General features: G+C 42.3%; 1 protein-coding gene across 21 annotated transcripts in view; it reads left to right on the forward strand.

The window, feature by feature from the left end:
* KCNMA1 (potassium calcium-activated channel subfamily M alpha 1) overlaps positions 1–17965 on the forward strand; it is a 767652-nt gene that overhangs the window by 640710 nt on the left and 108977 nt on the right. For 17 of the 21 annotated variants that reach the window (XM_055131423.1, XM_055131426.1, XM_055131427.1 and 14 more), the window contains one exon: positions 17141–17234. In XM_055131423.1, coding sequence (XP_054987398.1) covers positions 17141–17234 — 94 coding nt within the window. Of the gene's footprint in view, positions 1–12753; positions 12841–17140; positions 17235–17965 lie in introns of all 21 variants that reach the window. The other 4 variants (XM_055131433.1, XM_055131438.1, XM_055131434.1 and 1 more) reach the window with 1 other exon arrangement.

Here is a 17965-nt window from a genome sequence, read left to right on the forward strand (position 1 = left end):
AACTGTTGCTTCTTGTTCCTTGTGCTTTCTTGAACAAAGCATTTGTCTTGGAGCAGCTGCTGGTCTTGACGGTAGAAACCCTTGAATAGCTCCATCTAGAATCCACCCCTGCTTCTTTGGAAAGACATACCGTTCTTCCGGTGCCTCTGCCATCAGACCAACAGGTTGGACTGCTTAGCGGATGTGGGCTGCTGCTGTATTTCCCTTCCACATGGCATTGGGCATTTATTTTAGTCCAAGTGGTTTGAAGTTCAGGTGAGTCTAGGTAAGCTCAAGTTGGGCAAACCCAAATTTTATTACTTCCCAAGTGACCTCACAGTGAGTGCCCTTCAGCTCCCCTGAGATTTTCAAAAGCCCAGCAACATCTTTTTCTCTACATTTAATTTTTCGTTGATTTGAACTTAACTCCGTGCTCTGAAAGTCAACCTTGTGCCTTTAATCACCCAAGCCACAGCTAGCTACAAAAACCATCTCTCACTGTGACAATACCAGGGCTGAATGCGTGGAGTTCTGTCTAGGTTCTGTCTAGCTAACCCCCAGTTCACATCTAGAAGCCTGAGATTCTACCAGATTCCTCCACATTCTCTCCATCTGCTGGAATTCTCCCTGTCTCCACTTGCAAGTGGTTTCCCATCAGGGCATTGTCTGAGATCCTTTCTACTTTTAGATACTTCTACTTCCAGGGCCCTTATTAGAGAAAACTTCGGACATGTTAAGCTCCAAGGAATTATGCCACTGTGGGGGCTTTTCAGACATTGACCCTCTCCAGTTTACAGAGTCTAAAGGGAATCCCTATTCCCCAGTGAAACAGTGTAGGAGTTTTCAGCAATTCCTTTTGGGATGCTGCAGGCAAAGTCTGTGTTGTTGTTAGAGATGACATCTCAATAACTTAAAAATTAGAGAGTAACTTCCCTTCCACTGCCTGGGATGCAGCCCTCACCTCCTTCGTACTACAACCCTTGAACAGTCCTGCCTTCTGGAATGTTATCAGCCTGGTAGTTTGGTTGGAGATCAAATCAGAGCAACATAAGAACTGTCATTTTTCATTTACAGGGGCCCTTTGATCCCATTTGGGCTTTATTTGTTTCAAGTGAAAAATAGGATCTCTAGTGCATACATCTATCCTGTAGATTTTTTTCTTTTTCTTTTTTTGGTTGAGATCAAATCAGAGTTGTAAGTAGCATGGTCATTAGTTATCACCACCAGGTTTCACAGGCGACACTTCATTTCTGTTCCTACCAAGTCACCCCCCTTCTTTCCTTGCATAATGATGGCTCGCAGTGAAGTACAATATGCCTTTCGTGGGCGCTTGGGTGTTAATTTATTTCACAGTTTCCTTTGCAGATATAATCAGAGTCACCTATCACATTTCTGTTTCTTCCTTTTATTGTGTTCCCTTGCTATCGCATTTGTGTGATCTTTTTCTGAAAAATGACAGGTAGTGTTTCTCTGCTCACTGAATCAGTGATTTATATTCTCCATGACTTCTCTAGAGCCATTTTAAAAAATAGAACATTTTATAGATGTAATCTTAGTTATTTATAACTCAGGTTTCCTTATATGAAAAAATTTCCTAAATGACATCTTAGTTTAGGTAATTTTTAAGAATGGGAAACAATTCACTGCAAAAATATTTTCCTTTACATTGTAAAGGAGGGAAAAGCTCCCAGTTAGCTAACATTATAAATGCATTTTTTCCCTGATGTCTTTGTACATAGAAACATATGAACATTACTTTTATGTAAGCGATCAAGTTGTGTTGTTTGATAATAGCTTGTTAGGGGGAAAGAGCTATCCCTTTTGATTTATTTGGATATTTACTGGTTGACTTACAATGCTTAACACGTTAGAATTGGTTTGTCAACAATTAACACTCCAGGCTTTTATATAACCCATACTTCAGGTAATAGAGGATTATTAAACTGCAACCAGTGTGTTAGAAATCTGCCGACTGGTAATAAAATTCTTATGTATAACAGCAGCTAGAAATACTGCTGTATATTTATGCCGAGATTGTAAGATAGACGATGGCCGGCAAACTGCCAAGGGGCCTGGAGTGTGAATATACCAGCAGGTGGCGCTGCTTTTCTAGAAATGGAATTCTCTCCCGGACCACATCAAGGTTCCACCACCCCCTTCTGCTTTTTCTTTTTTTTTTTTTTCCATCTTCTCTTTCTCCTTTATTTATCTAAAATGAAAGTCTAAAACTGTTTGTTTGTTTTGTTTGTTGAGGGCATTTATTTCCACTAAGACAGCACCTTTGAGTGGCTCAGATTTCTTTAACTTGATTTAATGCTCCTGTTAAAGAAACATTATTGTGTTTTTTCAAAAGGTAGCAACACAATTCCAGACTCTTACCCCTAGAATTGGGTTCCTTCCACCATCTGACTATTGTTATTTTCCAAGTCTCACTTAAATCTAATATTTACCTCTAGAAGTTAATTTCCTCAACTTCATTCCCTATCAGGGTAAAGAGACAGTTTAATAAAGGTGACATAATTTTGGAGGGTTCCAACACGTACTCAGGAGATCAGGAGTGGTGATTCTCAGTCAGCCAGGCCAGTGATTTGATGCTAAGGGACCACATGGAGTCAGTGCCGGGATCGAACTGGAGATGATAACATGCGAGGCATGGCCTTCATCCCTGCACTATCTTTTCAGCCTCATAATGTAATTTCAATGTGATGCTCTTTCATCAGGAATTGTTTTAGAATCCAAGGTAACCTATGAATGTTGCTTTTTTTCACTGGGGCTGTACTAAATTTCTGACAAAAAGCATTAAAGTGCTTTTTGTTTGCTTGTTCTTTTCGTTGGTTTTTCAGATTTGCTTCAGTAAGGTTATCCACATAAAGCTCATAATGTGAAGAGTGAAAACATGTCAGAAGATCACCTTTTGGTTCTTTATCCTGAGAAAGCCTATTTTTCAGTTCTCACTAAAACATTACCCTACTAACATTTTTTTAGCCTAACGTATTCCTCTTTACATGGAGTGTTTGGATATAAATACAGGCCTATAGAGGAAATAATAGATTTATTGAGGTTCGGGGTGGGGGAATTAAAATGAATCCAGGATCACTCATTTATTTGTTTATTTTCCTTATTATTCATCAACTATCAGACTATAAAGAACTTTACAAATATCTCACAGTTGGTGTAATTTAAAAATTTGGGACCAGTCTTTGAGACTTCAATAGTAATTTTGTCATTTGAGTTTTTAATTTATTTTTCTTGACACAGTAGGGTTACAAGTTAAGGAGCCAGAAAACATTAAATACATCTTGTCTTATGATATGCCTTTGACAGAGAAAATTCAGAATTATTCTCGCTTAGGTGAGTTAAAAAATGGAGAATGGGGAGATACTTTTCTTCCTGGTGAGTCCACTTAAAAACACTGGTTTTGTTGGAAATGCTTTTCAGAACATTGATTGCAATGTTTTTTGGTAAAGTTCATCTTTGATGATTCCTTCCAGTTCTCCTAAGGGGGCTGGGATCAACCTAACTAGTTGAAGAGACGGACCAACACTTCCAGAATGAAGGTCGAATTTATCTGCCAGGAAAATGTCAGGAAAGTGCCTTGTGACCTTCACAAACCTCTTTCCAAGTCAGTCTGCTCTCCTGTCCAGTATGCCCTGCAGGTCCTTCTACTTTTTTGGTTTCACCTAATCAAGAGACTCACTACAGACCAGGCCCATTGCTAAGGCAGCTGTGTTGTTTTCTGTGTCATGCCCATGGACATGTGTTTTATCTTGAGCCCTTATAATTTCCAAATGGCCAAAAAAGAAAGAACATTGTGTTAGGAAATTTGTTTTGTTTTCCTTTGGTTTGGTTTTGGGGCCCGTATTTGGTAGTGCACAGGGCTTATTCCTGGCTCTGCACTCAGGATTCACGCCTGACCATGTGGGGTGCTGGGTATTAAACCTGTGTCTGCAGTGTGTAAGGCAGATGCCCTACCCACCATATTATATTTCCAGCTTCATTAGGGAGTTTTTTTCCAAGATACAAACCATCCGCTACCCGCTACTCTTTTTCAATGTAAGCATTTAAATCAATGTGGGGGGGGGAACCAATTTCAGAGGGCTCAGATAATTGTCCCAATTCTCTTTTGATTTTTAATGCTTTATACTAACTTTCCTCCTCATAACTCCCACCTCCCCTTAAAAAACAAAAATCATCGTGCTCCGATCGGAAGGTTCTTTGAAAGAGAAAAATTCAATCCCAAATTCTTATTCTTGAGATTATGGAGATTTTAGATCCAGGCAGGTCTCAAGCACTAGTGTTTTATAAAGTTCTTCAGTTGATTGAGTTGCAAGACAAGATCACAAACACTTACTTGCACCAAGAGTTCTGATTTTCCTGCTCTGCAGTGTTTGGGGGTCGAGTCTGGTAGAAGGGGCTAGAAAGTTATCTAAAAAGTCAGAGGCCTTTAGTCCACAACTGGCTTGTGTGGAATTCAGCAGAAGAGGGGAGCGTTGAGGCTGGCACTATTCAACATCCAAGCTGGGAAGGTCCTTCTCCTTCATTAAGTCTGCTCTTCCAGGAGCTTTGCCTAGCTACACCGTTGATCCAAGCTGGCAGCAGAGTCCAGGCTCTTCTCTCATGTGCTGCTCCTTGTCTCTGTGACTAGGAGCTCATTACTACAGAAAATCTCAAGATATCTAAACTACAGTCGAGGAACTTAGAAGTCTGGGTGGGGAGTATGACACACTGAGATGAAAGCAGACTACACTGCGTAAAAGTTAGCTTGCTGGAAGGATGTGAGACGAGAAGCACGCAGGAATCGCTGAAGAGAAGGTGGACCCACGCATTACAGTCCTCTGGGAAGGCTTCCTGAAGGAGAAGGGCCTACCAGCTTTCACTAGGACTGGGAAGTGCAGGTCATGAAAGGAAGACTGAGTGGGGAAATAGTGAGGGAGGTGCTGTCCCTCTGCCATTCCCTTGCCATTGTCACCTTCCCAACCATTTCCCACATGCAGGCCCCCGATCTCGTGACCTCCCACCAGAAATTCAAGGGGAGGAACCCTAACAACCAGGCACTGCTTGTTTCCTGTAATTTAGAGGGAACAGTGGGGTTTCTCCACATTTCCATCTGACTTTCATTTGTTCTTGCTCTGAATAATCCCAGCCTTTTCCAATCGAGGCCCATTTAAACCTTTTTTTCTGCTTTCTTTTGCGTGTGCATTTTTATGACAGTTGGCAAAGCCTAATTATTTCGACCCAAATGGTTCATTGGGCCATATGAAATGTGGGACAGAGGTGACAGTGGAATGAGAGGTGGAGGAGGCTGGGGGGTGGTGAATTTTTCTACGTTCTTATAATTTTGACTTTTTTGGGGGGAGAGTTGGTGTCAGGGTCAAACCCAGGCACCTGTTCAAACCCTGGCATGTGGACAGTCACCGCTGAGCCCCTCTGCAGCCCTCCCTTTCTCTTGTCCATGCTGGACCAGTTGGCCCACCCCCAAAGAGAGAGTTAGAAGCCCATGGAGTAGAACAAAGTCAAGACAAAACCAATTGTCATGTGTGGAGGTGGGCCTTGGTGTCTCAGAGCTGGAAGGATTTTATTTGCTCCAAGCCAAGCTACATTTACCAGGAATGTACCTGGAACTTTTCCTAAAACTTTACATGTTTTCAATTTAGTCTCACCCCAGCTCAATGGGCAGGTACTTTCTATCCCCATTTTATAGATGAGAAAGGGAAGGTGATTTGCAAACCCTCTGGGCTTTGTGGCTTCAAGTCTGCTCCCTTTAAGTCTCTCTTCAGCTGTCTGAGGTGATCTTTGTAGGGGGCTACCTCATGCTTTAAATTCCTCACCCGAGGGACAGCACACTGGAGTGTCCCTAGAACCAGAGCCAGGGAGATGCTCCCAGGGATTGTTAAAGAAAGAAAAGAGAGGGGCTGGGCGATAGCACAGCGGGTAGGGCGTTTGCCTTGCACGCGGCCGACCCGGGTTTGAATCCCAGCATCCCATATGGTCCCCTGAGCACCGCCAGGAGTAATTCCTGAGTGCAGAGCCAGGAGTAACTCCTGTGCATCGCCGGGTGTGACGCAAAAAAAAAAGAAAGAAAGAAAAGAGAAGGCTTCCTGGAGGAGGCAGGCCAACCAGTCCTTTCAAGTGTGGGTGCAGCAGGTCATGAAAGGGAAGAAGCGATGAAGCGGCTTCTGCCTGTCTGCTCCCTGATTCTCTTGTCCCCTCCAGACTCCCCATTCCCATCTTCCCCATGGTGAAAAATGCCTGCCTAGAGGGGGCGCCATCAACAGCAGCAAGGTGTTTATTTGATCAGTGGGTGATCCTGGGCTCCATGACTTCATTACTTTCTTGGAATTTACTTACTTTAGTTACTTGGAAGTTACTTACTTTCTGGCTCAGTCTTATGCCATATTTTCAAACAGATGTCCAGAGACCCTATTTTAATGATCAGTATTCACACTATTGTCTAACCAAGCAGAGCACCCAGGACAGTGTTTGGCGCTCAGTGTGTGACCTCTGGCTATACCATTCAGCCCTGTAGCATCGCTGATCTTTGTCCTGTCCCATGAGAATAGCAACAGATCCCCTGGCATTATGGTTCCCAGTTTGCTTTTCTGAGAGCAGCGCTGTAGGGTGTCAGTGCTGGAGGCTGGGCGCGGGCTTAGGAGCTGTGTCCTCGCACTATTTTTGTGGACAGGGTTCCTATGAGAGTAGATGCACCCTGAAGTGTGAATTTGTTCTAGGAACCCTGCTTCTGAGTCTGCAGCTGAGTGAAGAGTGGGGCCCAAGGAGAGTGGGAGAGAACATTCCTCCGGCATTCCAGCCCTGCCCCACCCCACCCTCCCATCCACAACCATGTGGCCCAGACAGAGGCCCCCTCACAATTGTTTTCTTAAATGCTGCAGGATGTGTCTGAGGATAAATTATAGTAGGATGCAGATAATGATTTCATAGTTCAAGAATGTCTATAAAGGTAACTATGCCCCCAAGAAATATACTAAATGCTGTGTTTCGTGTAAAATCACAATTGAGACTGGTCCTTACCTCCCAAGGTTAAAAGCATACAGTATTTCTAAAGTGGTCTGGCAGGACATTCTTCATCATGCCATGCAGTGCACCTGGGTTGCACTAAAAGCCCATGTATTTTACCTTTATCTGAGTTTCCGAGAAAGTATCAGTGCAGCCATTTGGAATACACATTAGAATTCCTGGGGGCTCTTGACAACAACAGGCTCCATAGAAGATACTGTGTTTATGGATGAGCTAGTAATAATGATGCTAATAATAATAATGTCCTTATCTGTAGAACTTATTATGTTTGAAAAACAATTTCACATAGACACAATTAGATTCTAGACGGGTCCACAAATAACAGAATCATTGGGGCAAGCACCAATTTTAAACATGTAAATAGCAAAGTGAAAATGGAGATAAAAATCTGATTGACATGATCTGTCAGTCAGGTTTACTTGAAAGCTCTTTGGGGGTGAATGGGGGGCACAAAATAAAAAGAGAAGGAAGGTAACATCCTTGTCAGAACATAGATGCGAAATAACAACTTTATTCCAATGTGGAAATGTAAACCAATGTTGTGATAACTAGGAGAACTTGCTATGATCTGTGGAATAAAGCCGAGAGAGGCCTGACCCTGTCTGTCTTTTCTCTTTCTCACCCTGGGCAGGTGGCAAATCTCAGATTCTTGCAACAGCATGATCTTGTCTCCACTCCTTTGGATGTCTGACAATTTGTAAATCCACCAGGAAACCTTACTTGCCAGGGCCTTTTCCTAATGATCTCATGCAAACAGCATGGAGTGGTCAAAGGGAAGAAGTCCTGTTTTCTATCTTCCTTGTCCACTTCTGAACAAGGGAGTGTGTAGACACACCTACAGATACAAAGGAAGATGACTTCTTTGGGGTAACAGGCAGGGTGGCAGAACCAGGTCCTAGTACCCCCAGGAAATAGAGCAGTACTGTACCCGGAGAGAGGTGAGAAGGCACAAATTTAAGGAGACATTCCAAACCTCTGTCATCAGGGTAAATAATAATTAAGTGCAATTTTTTTTTTTGGTTTATTTGATTTTGGGCCACACTGGGCGGTGCTCGGGGCTTACTTCTGGCTCTACATTCAGGAATACATTCAGGGTCTCAGAGTACCTATGGGGTACCAGGGATTGAAACCAGGTTGGCCACATGCAAGGCAAATGCCCTAATTCCTGTACTATCTTTATGCCCCTAATTCAAGATTTAAAGTTTAAAAATAAAATTGACACAAAAAAATCATTGATGAGCAAAGTGTCAGAATTCTAAAATAAAGACAGGATAGGTAACACTTAAAGATTGAATTTTTCAGCTTGATGGGGCTTACATGATCAGCACTGCAGGAAATGGGCTACTCTTGCCATCTACATGGCACTTTCAGTGTGCCCAGGCAATGTTCAGACCATACAGGTATTTTCTCAGTATTTCAGAGAGGCTTGGTTTGTCCTATAATAAATCCAAATCTGTTTTATAAGACACCATACTTGAAAAAGAGTTCCTTTCCAGGCTCATGTATTTCATTACAGTCCATTTTGTCTTTGTTAAGTATCTGAGTTGAAATTAGAATCCCTGTATTCACAATAATAATTTTAGACCTGCAACTGAAAGATGCGCATGGAGTTCAGTATATGTATATATCAGCTTGTATCTAATAAGCACCTTTGCTTTGTAGACTCCAGCTGATTATTTTATTAAGTATACTGCAGGAGGGGAACATCAAGGATAATTATAAATTCATAAATACATAATTCATTGGCCTAAAGTGATTTTAATGGGATGGATGTGGAACTATCTATTTCCTCATGAAAATAACAGAGATGTTCTGATTAAATCCATAATCTCGTATACGTGAAATTGTAGCCAAACTGATGGAGCACATTTTCTCTTCTGAAACTACCTTTGATAAGAAATGCATTACAAACTCATCAGTTTGGTTTCCTGTTAACAAAGAGACAGCCGCCGTCTGGATCATTCTGGATTCACGGTGCAGCTGCCACACCACGTAGCCTCTAACGAAAGCTGTGCGAGTTTGACAAGGGGCAGATGAATCCAGGAGTTATTGTGCAGGGGTTTAAATCTATGCGGCAGCTGACGGTTGAAATAATCATCTATATATTGCTCTGAGCTAGCTGGGGAAAGGTTGAAGCTGTATATTTTCCAGAGATCTAGCCTAATGGTTAATCTGTTGTTGCGTATGGGGCTCCTGCCAGGTGGACTTGCCACACACAATGACAGCTTCATGGGACTGCTCATCCCGTACTTTACCTTGTTCCTCAAAATGCTGGCTGGGTGGATGGATCTAACTTAACTTGAGCGGGGAGAATAGGAACCTCATCTGATCTGGTCCCTCAATGCAAGGGACCTCACAGACATGAAAGTCATTAATCTATTCCTTTCCCTCTCGCCTCCCCCAAATTCATGCCATGAATTGGGTGCCTTGCCAGATTCACTATTGCTGGGCATTGTCCTTGTGGAAAACTGGAGACCTGAAGAAATGTCAGATAGGAAATGAGAGCAGAGATCAGCAAACTTTTTCTAGCCAGTATCAGCTTGGAAACAAAAGCCTTAAACCAAGCTAGTCCCAGAGTATCTATCACCACAGCTCAACTCTATGGCAGGGCAAGAGGAATCTTCAACAGGAGGCAGCACATATTGTGGCCCTGTCCCATTCAACTTCATAGTCACTGGAATTTGAATTTCACATTATTTTAATGTGTTATAAAATCATCATCGTCTTCACTGTTTCCCATAACAATTTACAAAATGTGAAGACTAGGGCTTAGAAAGCTAGTATTGAAGGTAGGCTGTTTGCCTGACATACTGCAGACCTCAGTTTGATTTCTGGCACCCCATTTGATCTTCTGAGCCCCACCAGGACTCATTTCTGAGTGCGGAGCAGGGACTAAGCCCTGAGAACCACCAAGTATGACCCCCAAACAAAAAAAAAAAACCTCAAAACCATCTTTAGCTTATGTGCTATACAAAACATGTTGCAGGCTAAAGTTTGCTGGGCCCCTGACACAGAAATAGAAACAGAGAAACAGCTATTGGTGACAGGCACTGTCAGGTTTCATGCCTACTCTGAATCACCTACTCCACCTGTGCGTCTACAAAAGGGGGTGCTTTTTGGTCTCCCAGCCTTTGCCATCTCTTTGTTGTCAGGCAAGAAGGTAGGAGAAGTTGGAGAGATGTGTTGCTGCTGTTGCTGTTTTTGTTGGCGTTCCGTGTATGTATCCTTTCCAGTTGAGTCTAAGCTCTCTGTGGTCTTCCGTCTTCTGCTACTCCCCCAAATTAATCGCAGCAACTCAGGGGTACTGCTGCATTTCTAACTCACCTGTGTGTGTGCTCTTGGGAGTCCGTGGTTCACTTGTATTTCTCATCTCTGAGAGGCCAGTGCCTAGTGATATTTGATGGAGTCTTGACTTTGTCCTTGAGGTGACAGAAACCTTCTATTCCAAGTGGGAGTAAAAGGAGAAAGAAAATAATCAAAGGAATTAGATCTCCAGAAGGACTTTTCTGCCAGATAGTGAGCAGAGAAGAGCACTGGGGGAGTTACTATTGCAATTCAAGTCTGTGGGGTAGATATGTGAGCTGAGATTCTGGACATAGGGACTTGGACCAGGACACACAGGGCATGTGTTTGGAGATTGGGGAGGGGGAGAGGGTGGTACTATAGATTCATATCATTTACCTTATTCCAGATTTCAGAGGCCCCCTGAAGCCTCTGTGTTTCTACAGAGAACATTGTATTCCAGGTCATGTGGATTCTGTTAATGTATTTATATAGTATTTTTTCCTCTCTCCCATTAATTCTTTTATGACTGTGTTGATGGACTCAAACTTACACAATTCAGGTTTCCCAGGCAGTGAATAGAGCCAGAAATATACCCTGTGATTAGCTTCTGCATAACCTATTGTTCCTCCAAGTCTCCCTCCCCATTCTCCTATTAGCTCTGCAAAAGCCAGAAAGGAAAAAGCTCCAACAATCCTCCCCTTCCCTGCCCCCTCAGCCCGCCGTGGGTGGTGCTTTCCCTGTGTCTGAGCCCCAGCAGGGCAGCCCACTCAGACATCACTTTTTCATCCTTGTTTTACATAAAGAAATTTCTTTCAACCTACAGCCACCAGGTTTTCCAAATCATGTGCTTCCTATTTCTCCACTAGAAGTCATGAAATTATCCTACCTGATAAAGTGATTGTTCAATTGTAGAGAGATATATTTTATATGTTTGAGATATTATTATTGTCAACATTAATTTCAGGAAGCAGCACCCTTCACATTTTCATTATCCCCGAGGTTATTATTCACCATAATCTTTTACCCCCAGACCAGTTTTATGGGTTTATCTTATCAATAATACTGCAAAACGTTCTCCACACTTCTTGGTATTACATGTTATTCCAAGCTTGTCAGACCAGGACTTGCATTCAAAGTACATCAACCACTTGAACTTTCCAGGATCATGATTTTGAACATTTGAGCTGCCCACTGAGCCTCGAGGCAAAGACCTTGGTGCCAGTGCCTGACTTACCTTGTCCTAGTCACGCTTAGCTGCTGACCCTCACTGATGGGCACATGCCTTCCCCAAGGCAGGAGATGTCTAGAAACAATAGTCAACTGCTCCTAAATGTCAATTCACAGTGTTGAATTATTTATCAGGCATTTGTTGCTGCTGTTTGTCCTCATTGCTGATGAAAACATCTGTATACCCTTTTGCCAGTCTGCTTTTGTGACAGACAGCCTGGGTCCTGGTAGTCAATGATTACAAGACAGGAAATCTCTGGAAAGCAGATGCACTTCTGTGCTGTGACTCAGGGATTGTTGTTTTGTGACTCCATTGCAAGATCTTTTTAGTTAACCATCCCAGACCTTCTGATCAAAGTCTTAGGTGGTTATATCCTAGACATGGATCACCTGGGGAGTTCTGAGCCTGTAGGTTACATATTGTAATTTGGAGAGTCTGTCTAGGTATTCCTATGACCATTGTATGGTTTTCCTTAGGAGAAAAGTTTGATAAACTCACACAAAACAGGCATCCACAACTGGCTCTCTAGTTCAAAAACTTACCTCCTCATTTTCCGCTCAGTCAACCAACACCTACATCCTGAAGGCCTGGAAACACACAACACACAACCACTTTTTATTGAAAATCTCCGTACAAGGAGATGTGCTATCTTTTTTTTTTTTTTAGGAGTGACAAACCAGGGCATTTTGTGAAAAGTAAGCAGAACTATCACAACACTGGTAAATTAATTGACCAAACCATCTATTGATGTTTTACAAAAGGATAGTTTAATATCGAGAGTGGAGGATTTGTAATGTAATAATTATTTAGTTTGATGGATTTCAGGAAGCTTCAAGAGATAACAGGTCTAGCCTTGCAGTTAAATTGAGTTTTCAATTTTCTTTGTCTGTGTATGTTGGAGAGGAGAGAAAACTTTATGTTTATGGAAGTAAGTTATTGCATGAAAAAAGATTATCTTCTGTCACTATCCCTTCTGACATTGATGACAAAAACACAGCAACAAAACCCCAAGCAAGACAAAAACCTCAAGAAGTAACTGGGAAAATGAAAGTGAAAAAACAAAACAAACAAAAGACAAAACCTCTGCAATTCAGCTGTGAGGGAGAAATCTTCATCTTACTTTAAAGCCATAACTCTGTTTAATTTTAAACTAGCTGGGAGCTTTTCTGATGCAAAATTTCACAAAAGATTAATTGCCATTTTCTTTTCTTGTTATTATTTGGCAGTCAAGGGTGAAGCTAGATCACGCTATCTCAGAGATCCATTTGAGTTCAAGATCGCAGCTCACAATTCTCGGCTTGTGACTGAGCCAGGTGAAAGATCACTGGGACCCGTCCCAGTTTTAACAACTGTCCCGCACCTGCCGTGCGTGCGCTACCCTAACCTGCCAAGAAGAAGGATGCGCTACTGTTTGAATTTCAGCTTGCATGAAACTTGCTGGGCAGCAAAATACCAAAGAGGAAACCCATAAAAAACCAATAAATACTTATTCAAACTACCACACCCCCACCTCTGCCAAACTCACACCTTGCCTAGGATTTCAGTGGGAAGCTCTGTTAGCTGAGTGACTTTGCATTCAAACACTTTGCATGCCTTACTCCAAGTGATTCCAGGGTGAATAGGACATTACTAATGACCTGCTAAGTGCGTGCAGATGTGCATTTCTCCAGATGTGGTGATTAATAATGTAATGGAGATAGCCAGTTGACTCATATTTATGGGTTCTTTGCCTTTACTACATTTCTGGGTTTATTTGCTTTGATCAATTTTTCAAGCCCAGCCAACAGACTCACCTTCCGGTCTCCAAGGGCTTCACTGCCCTGAGCCCCTGGAGGTAACAGGGCATGGGCGGAAGCTGGAGCTGTGTGTCAGCTCCATCCATGCTGCCATGGAGCTCCTCAGAAAGTTGAAACTTGGAATTTTGCCCCATTTGTCTGGAAGGTTCACAAAGAAGCATTGCCGAACTTCAGCACAGTGTTTGCAAGCTGAATAGGCCAGTTACAAAGGAGATTTTTTAAAAAATTGAGTAAAATATATGATTATTTTGAAGTAAGCCCAAAGTTCTGGCCAGTGTTTCTGGAAGATGTTGCCTTGCTTTTTGCTTGAAAAGAGAATGCTGACGAAAAGTAGTCTAAAATGTGGGTACAGATGTTCAACTCTGCATTAAGGCTGTTGGAATTACCGCCACATCTTAAATCAATTCCCAGAACATTGTGTGGAGGTTATGTCATTGAAATAATGAATCCTCTTTAGTCAAGTATAAGCAAACATGTTAAAACATCATTGTAACTTTAAATTAAACTGTAGCGCAAACCCAGGGATCTGAAGCCTCATTAGATTTGCCTGACATTTTTCTAGCACTGAGTCTTCCCAAACTGTAAAACTGTTAGATTCAGTGCCTATTAGACAAGCGAGCCCTGGGAAGTTACAACAGCACATTAAGTGTTATACTTAGGGATGTGCAAAAACAAGCCCTTGAATTTTATGGGTATTTGGAGACTGGAAGGAGTTCGGCTCCTATAAAAATTCCGCATTGAATTCCTGAACTTGTTTGTGTTTTAAAGAAGCTGGTTAAGTTAGTTTCCTTTCAACAATCATATCTTCCTGTAACTTCTACAAGCACGAAGCGAGTGAAAGTGCTGGTGATAGAAGTGTGTGGGAATAAGCCAAAAAATCAGCTAAAGATGAGCCTGTAAATGTGTGTTGGCTTGAGATAGTGGCCCATTACTTCAATAGATTTGTCTTTCATGAAAGTAAGTCAATTTTAGTCTCTTTCTTAATTCCATTTTTATTCCTCTCATGTAAGCACAGAAGCCACAAGATAGGAATTATATTTTATAGCCTAACTAAAAGTTTTCCTAGACCTGCTGCCTTTAAATATGCAGAAATTGATAGGATCCATATAAAGCCTAATAATTAAATATGGTTTGTATCGTCCTTAGGAGAAAGAAATTTTCACAGCTTCTCTTGTGGGATCTGAGCCACATGTAATGGTCTCCATTACATAGCATTCTTATACTCAGACTGGAGACATTTCCCTCCTCTCTTCAGGGAGCAGGATCTACGTTTCCAGGCTTGTGAGTGCAGGAGGAAAGCTTTGAACACAGGTTTTATTTAAGAGAACAAATCCCAATTTAAATGCAGTATGATTATGATGGATGATCTCTCTGAATTGCAATGAAAATAAATAGTTCCCTTGCATAGAATGAGACATAACTTTAGTGCCAGAGTGAGGTGTTCCCTGGAGCTGGCTAACAGGTATTAACTTGCATGTCTTCCATCTGAAGATCACTGCAGGGAAGCAGACAGTGACAAGGTGTAAGGATGATGGGTGCTTAATCAAAGAGCCTTATTTATTGCAGGCCAAGGGTAAGTGTGAGGCAAAAGTTAAGGCAGATTCTAAAAGAATATCTGGGAATGTGAATAGGTTTTTAACTGTTGACTCATTGTATAATGAATTGGACAAAACCAAGGTCACATTTCTAAGTCTTGAGAAAATCTAGCTATGGAAAACTAGGTTAGGTAAAAGACCTTTCTAACTGGAAGAAGATTTGTATGAAAGAGAAGAGAATTTGCATTCACATGCAAACACACAATTTACTTAATTTTTAATTCAGCAAGTGGTCCTATTAAAGTGACCTCATATTTTGGGTGGAGGCAATGCGTCAATGCAAGAGTTTCTATACTAACACACACAAACACACTCATTCTCTCTGTGTCTCAATATCTTGCTGCTTTCTATCCATTATTACTTGGTCTGCCTGCCTCCCTATTCTATGAAAGGAAGATGAATTCAGGTCAAGCTCAGAGTGCCTGTTTGCCGAGAGATGCATATCAACTCGGAGTGATTTTCTTCAATACCATTTATGTGGCTTGTATTTATTTCCTTTAATCTCTTAAGTGCTGTTTAGTTTCTGTGTGATTTGCTGTGGATACTCACTTCTGATAAGATGCATACCCTCACAGCTGCATAGTTCCTGCCTGGAGCTCTAAGTGACAGATAGGGTCGCAGCTTGAGTGTGGGCCTCTGGGGACCACACAAGGGGAGCAGGTGGTAGAATGAATAGGCGGAGGGCATTTTCAGGTGTGATTTTTTTTAACCTTCATTTCTTTTGCTATTTCTCTCACTTCAAATTGCATTTTTGCTCCTGTTCCCTGTGTCCACCAGGATTTAGACATCTCAGATTGACAGCAGAGTAGGGTAGTGTCATAAGTGTGATACTCTGAAACAGGTTTGGAGAACAGTTGGATTATTCCAGTCCCTTGGAATCATGCATGGTAACATACTAAAATTCATAGGATTTGGAGGAAAACATCACGTACTGCATGCTGTGCTATGGTCTTCCTGGATAATGTAGCTGAGATGGCATTTTCTCCCCCACTCTACGACTTGTACGCCATTAACATATATCAGGCTTCTTTTGATGTCATCACTGCTAATATTTCTCTTCTTAGATTTAAGGTAACTGCGGTGCATTCTGAGTTTCCGGGGTGCTTTCTCTCACTTTGCGTTGCAGTCAACTCTAAGAATCCAAGGATCATATTTTTCTTTCTTGACATTACAGCTTTAACCTCAATTGTATTGTGAATGGGAAGTGGTGGTGGGACAAGAATTTGGCTGCCCATGCCCTTGGGGGACAGACTGGCAATACATCTGCTAGTTACCAAGCAGTTCTCTTTGAGAAAAAACATGAAAGCATGATAGTCTAACAGATCGTCAAAGTGGGTGTCTCTGGGCGAAAGCAGTAGTATGCACTCCTGTTTGTGAGCTCAGCTTCGCAGTGCTTAGCAATCTATTTTCTGGTACTCTATGGTGGCCTCTCCAGTTCCCTCCCCCATCATCTAGCACTATCAGTGCAGCCTCCTCCTTCATTTGGGTGTCTTCTCCTACTGGGCTCTCTGCGCTACTGTCCCTGTCCCACTGAGTTCAGAAAAGCTCCCAGTGTGTGCGTGACCCTGCATGCCCTTTCTCTTGGGAAGTGGAGAGTCTGGAGCTGAGTTGGGCTGGGATTCTTGAGCCAATAGGCACCAATGTTCCCAATCCTGACTGGTGGAAACATTGGCTGTTAAGGGCATCAAGTCCTGCCTCTCCAAGGATTCTTTTATTTGGCTTGCAGGAATCCTGAGCCAGCAAACTGGTTCATTTGCAGAAGCAGCAAGCTGGCAGCTGTCATGCAGCTCTTTCAAATGCAACTTCAGTTCTGATTTGGGGCTAACTGAGAAAGCCCTGCAGTGACTGAAGTGATGTAACCAAAATGAAGTTTAAGAATAACATTTGAATGTTCCCATATAGATAGTGTTCTCACTATCTATAGAATGTGTATAGAGAAACCATGAGCTTCTTTTTTTTCTCTGGCAGGGTGTCAGCCAACGGTTTGAATCTGTTGAACATGCATGTTCAAATGCTGCCATGTTAGGTGGAGATGCTGCATTCACCTTTTCTAAGCCAGGCCTCTCTGAGTAACACAGTTGATCTTTGTCACTGGGTCCTAAAAGACCCTGGTAAATTCCTAGTGAGTGACTGAGCCGTGAGTGTGTGTCCTTTGATATCTTGCCTGTATTTCAGTTTGTCCTCAAATTGTTCATACTCTCATGAGCTGCCTGTATTTCCAGTTGAAGATGAACAGCCATCAAGTCTGTCACCCAAAAAAAAGCAGCGGAATGGAGGCATGCGGAACTCCCCCAGCACCTCGCCCAAGCTAATGAGGTAAGGAGGGGGGCTGGCCCAGAGGCCACAGGCTTCCCCTTCTAGCTCTTTCTCTTTCTCTGATTGCCCCTGCCCGACTGTGCCAGGCCCTGAGCACTTCTTCAGCAAGCTCGGAGGGGAGGGAATGAGATCCTTAGAGGGCGTCTTACAGGCTGAAGTATTTATTCTGTCAGCTTGTCAGCGGTTAATGATAGAGCTGAAAAAATTCTGTCATGAAAAACAGTTTGAAAAGCTGTTTGAAAAATACACAGGCTTTAAAGTCCTAGCTGTCACCATGTCCCGTCTGTGTGTAGTTCTTAAACAGCACTGGCACTAATGACAGCGGCGGCCAATCAGAGGGGTGTGTGCGGAGAGCTCGCCTCTGGCAAGTCTCTTTCTGCTTCAGTCCCTCTGAGGACTGTGTTCTGTACTTAAGGCCATATGTGAGATGTATCATCACAATCAAAAATGAACCTGAAGATTACCTTCCTTTTATCCTGTCGATTGAAATCAAATTTCCATTAATTGACTTTGACAGATAAAAAAAGTCTAATAATCTATAGACTTGCCAAAGCTAACTTCAGAAGCAGTTGATTTCTGTTTAGCCTAAAAGCAGTATTAATTATGAAATACAGTGTGCATACTCTCTCTTCCTTCTTTCCACCCAGTTTCCTTCCTTCCTTCCTTCCTTCCTTCCTTCCTTCCTTCCTTCCTTCCTTCCTTCCTTCCTTCCTTCCTTCCTTCCTTCCTTC

This window comes from Sorex araneus, chromosome 3 (genome assembly GCF_027595985.1).
Source record: "Sorex araneus isolate mSorAra2 chromosome 3, mSorAra2.pri, whole genome shotgun sequence".
Lineage (NCBI taxonomy): Eukaryota > Metazoa > Chordata > Mammalia > Eulipotyphla > Soricidae > Sorex > Sorex araneus.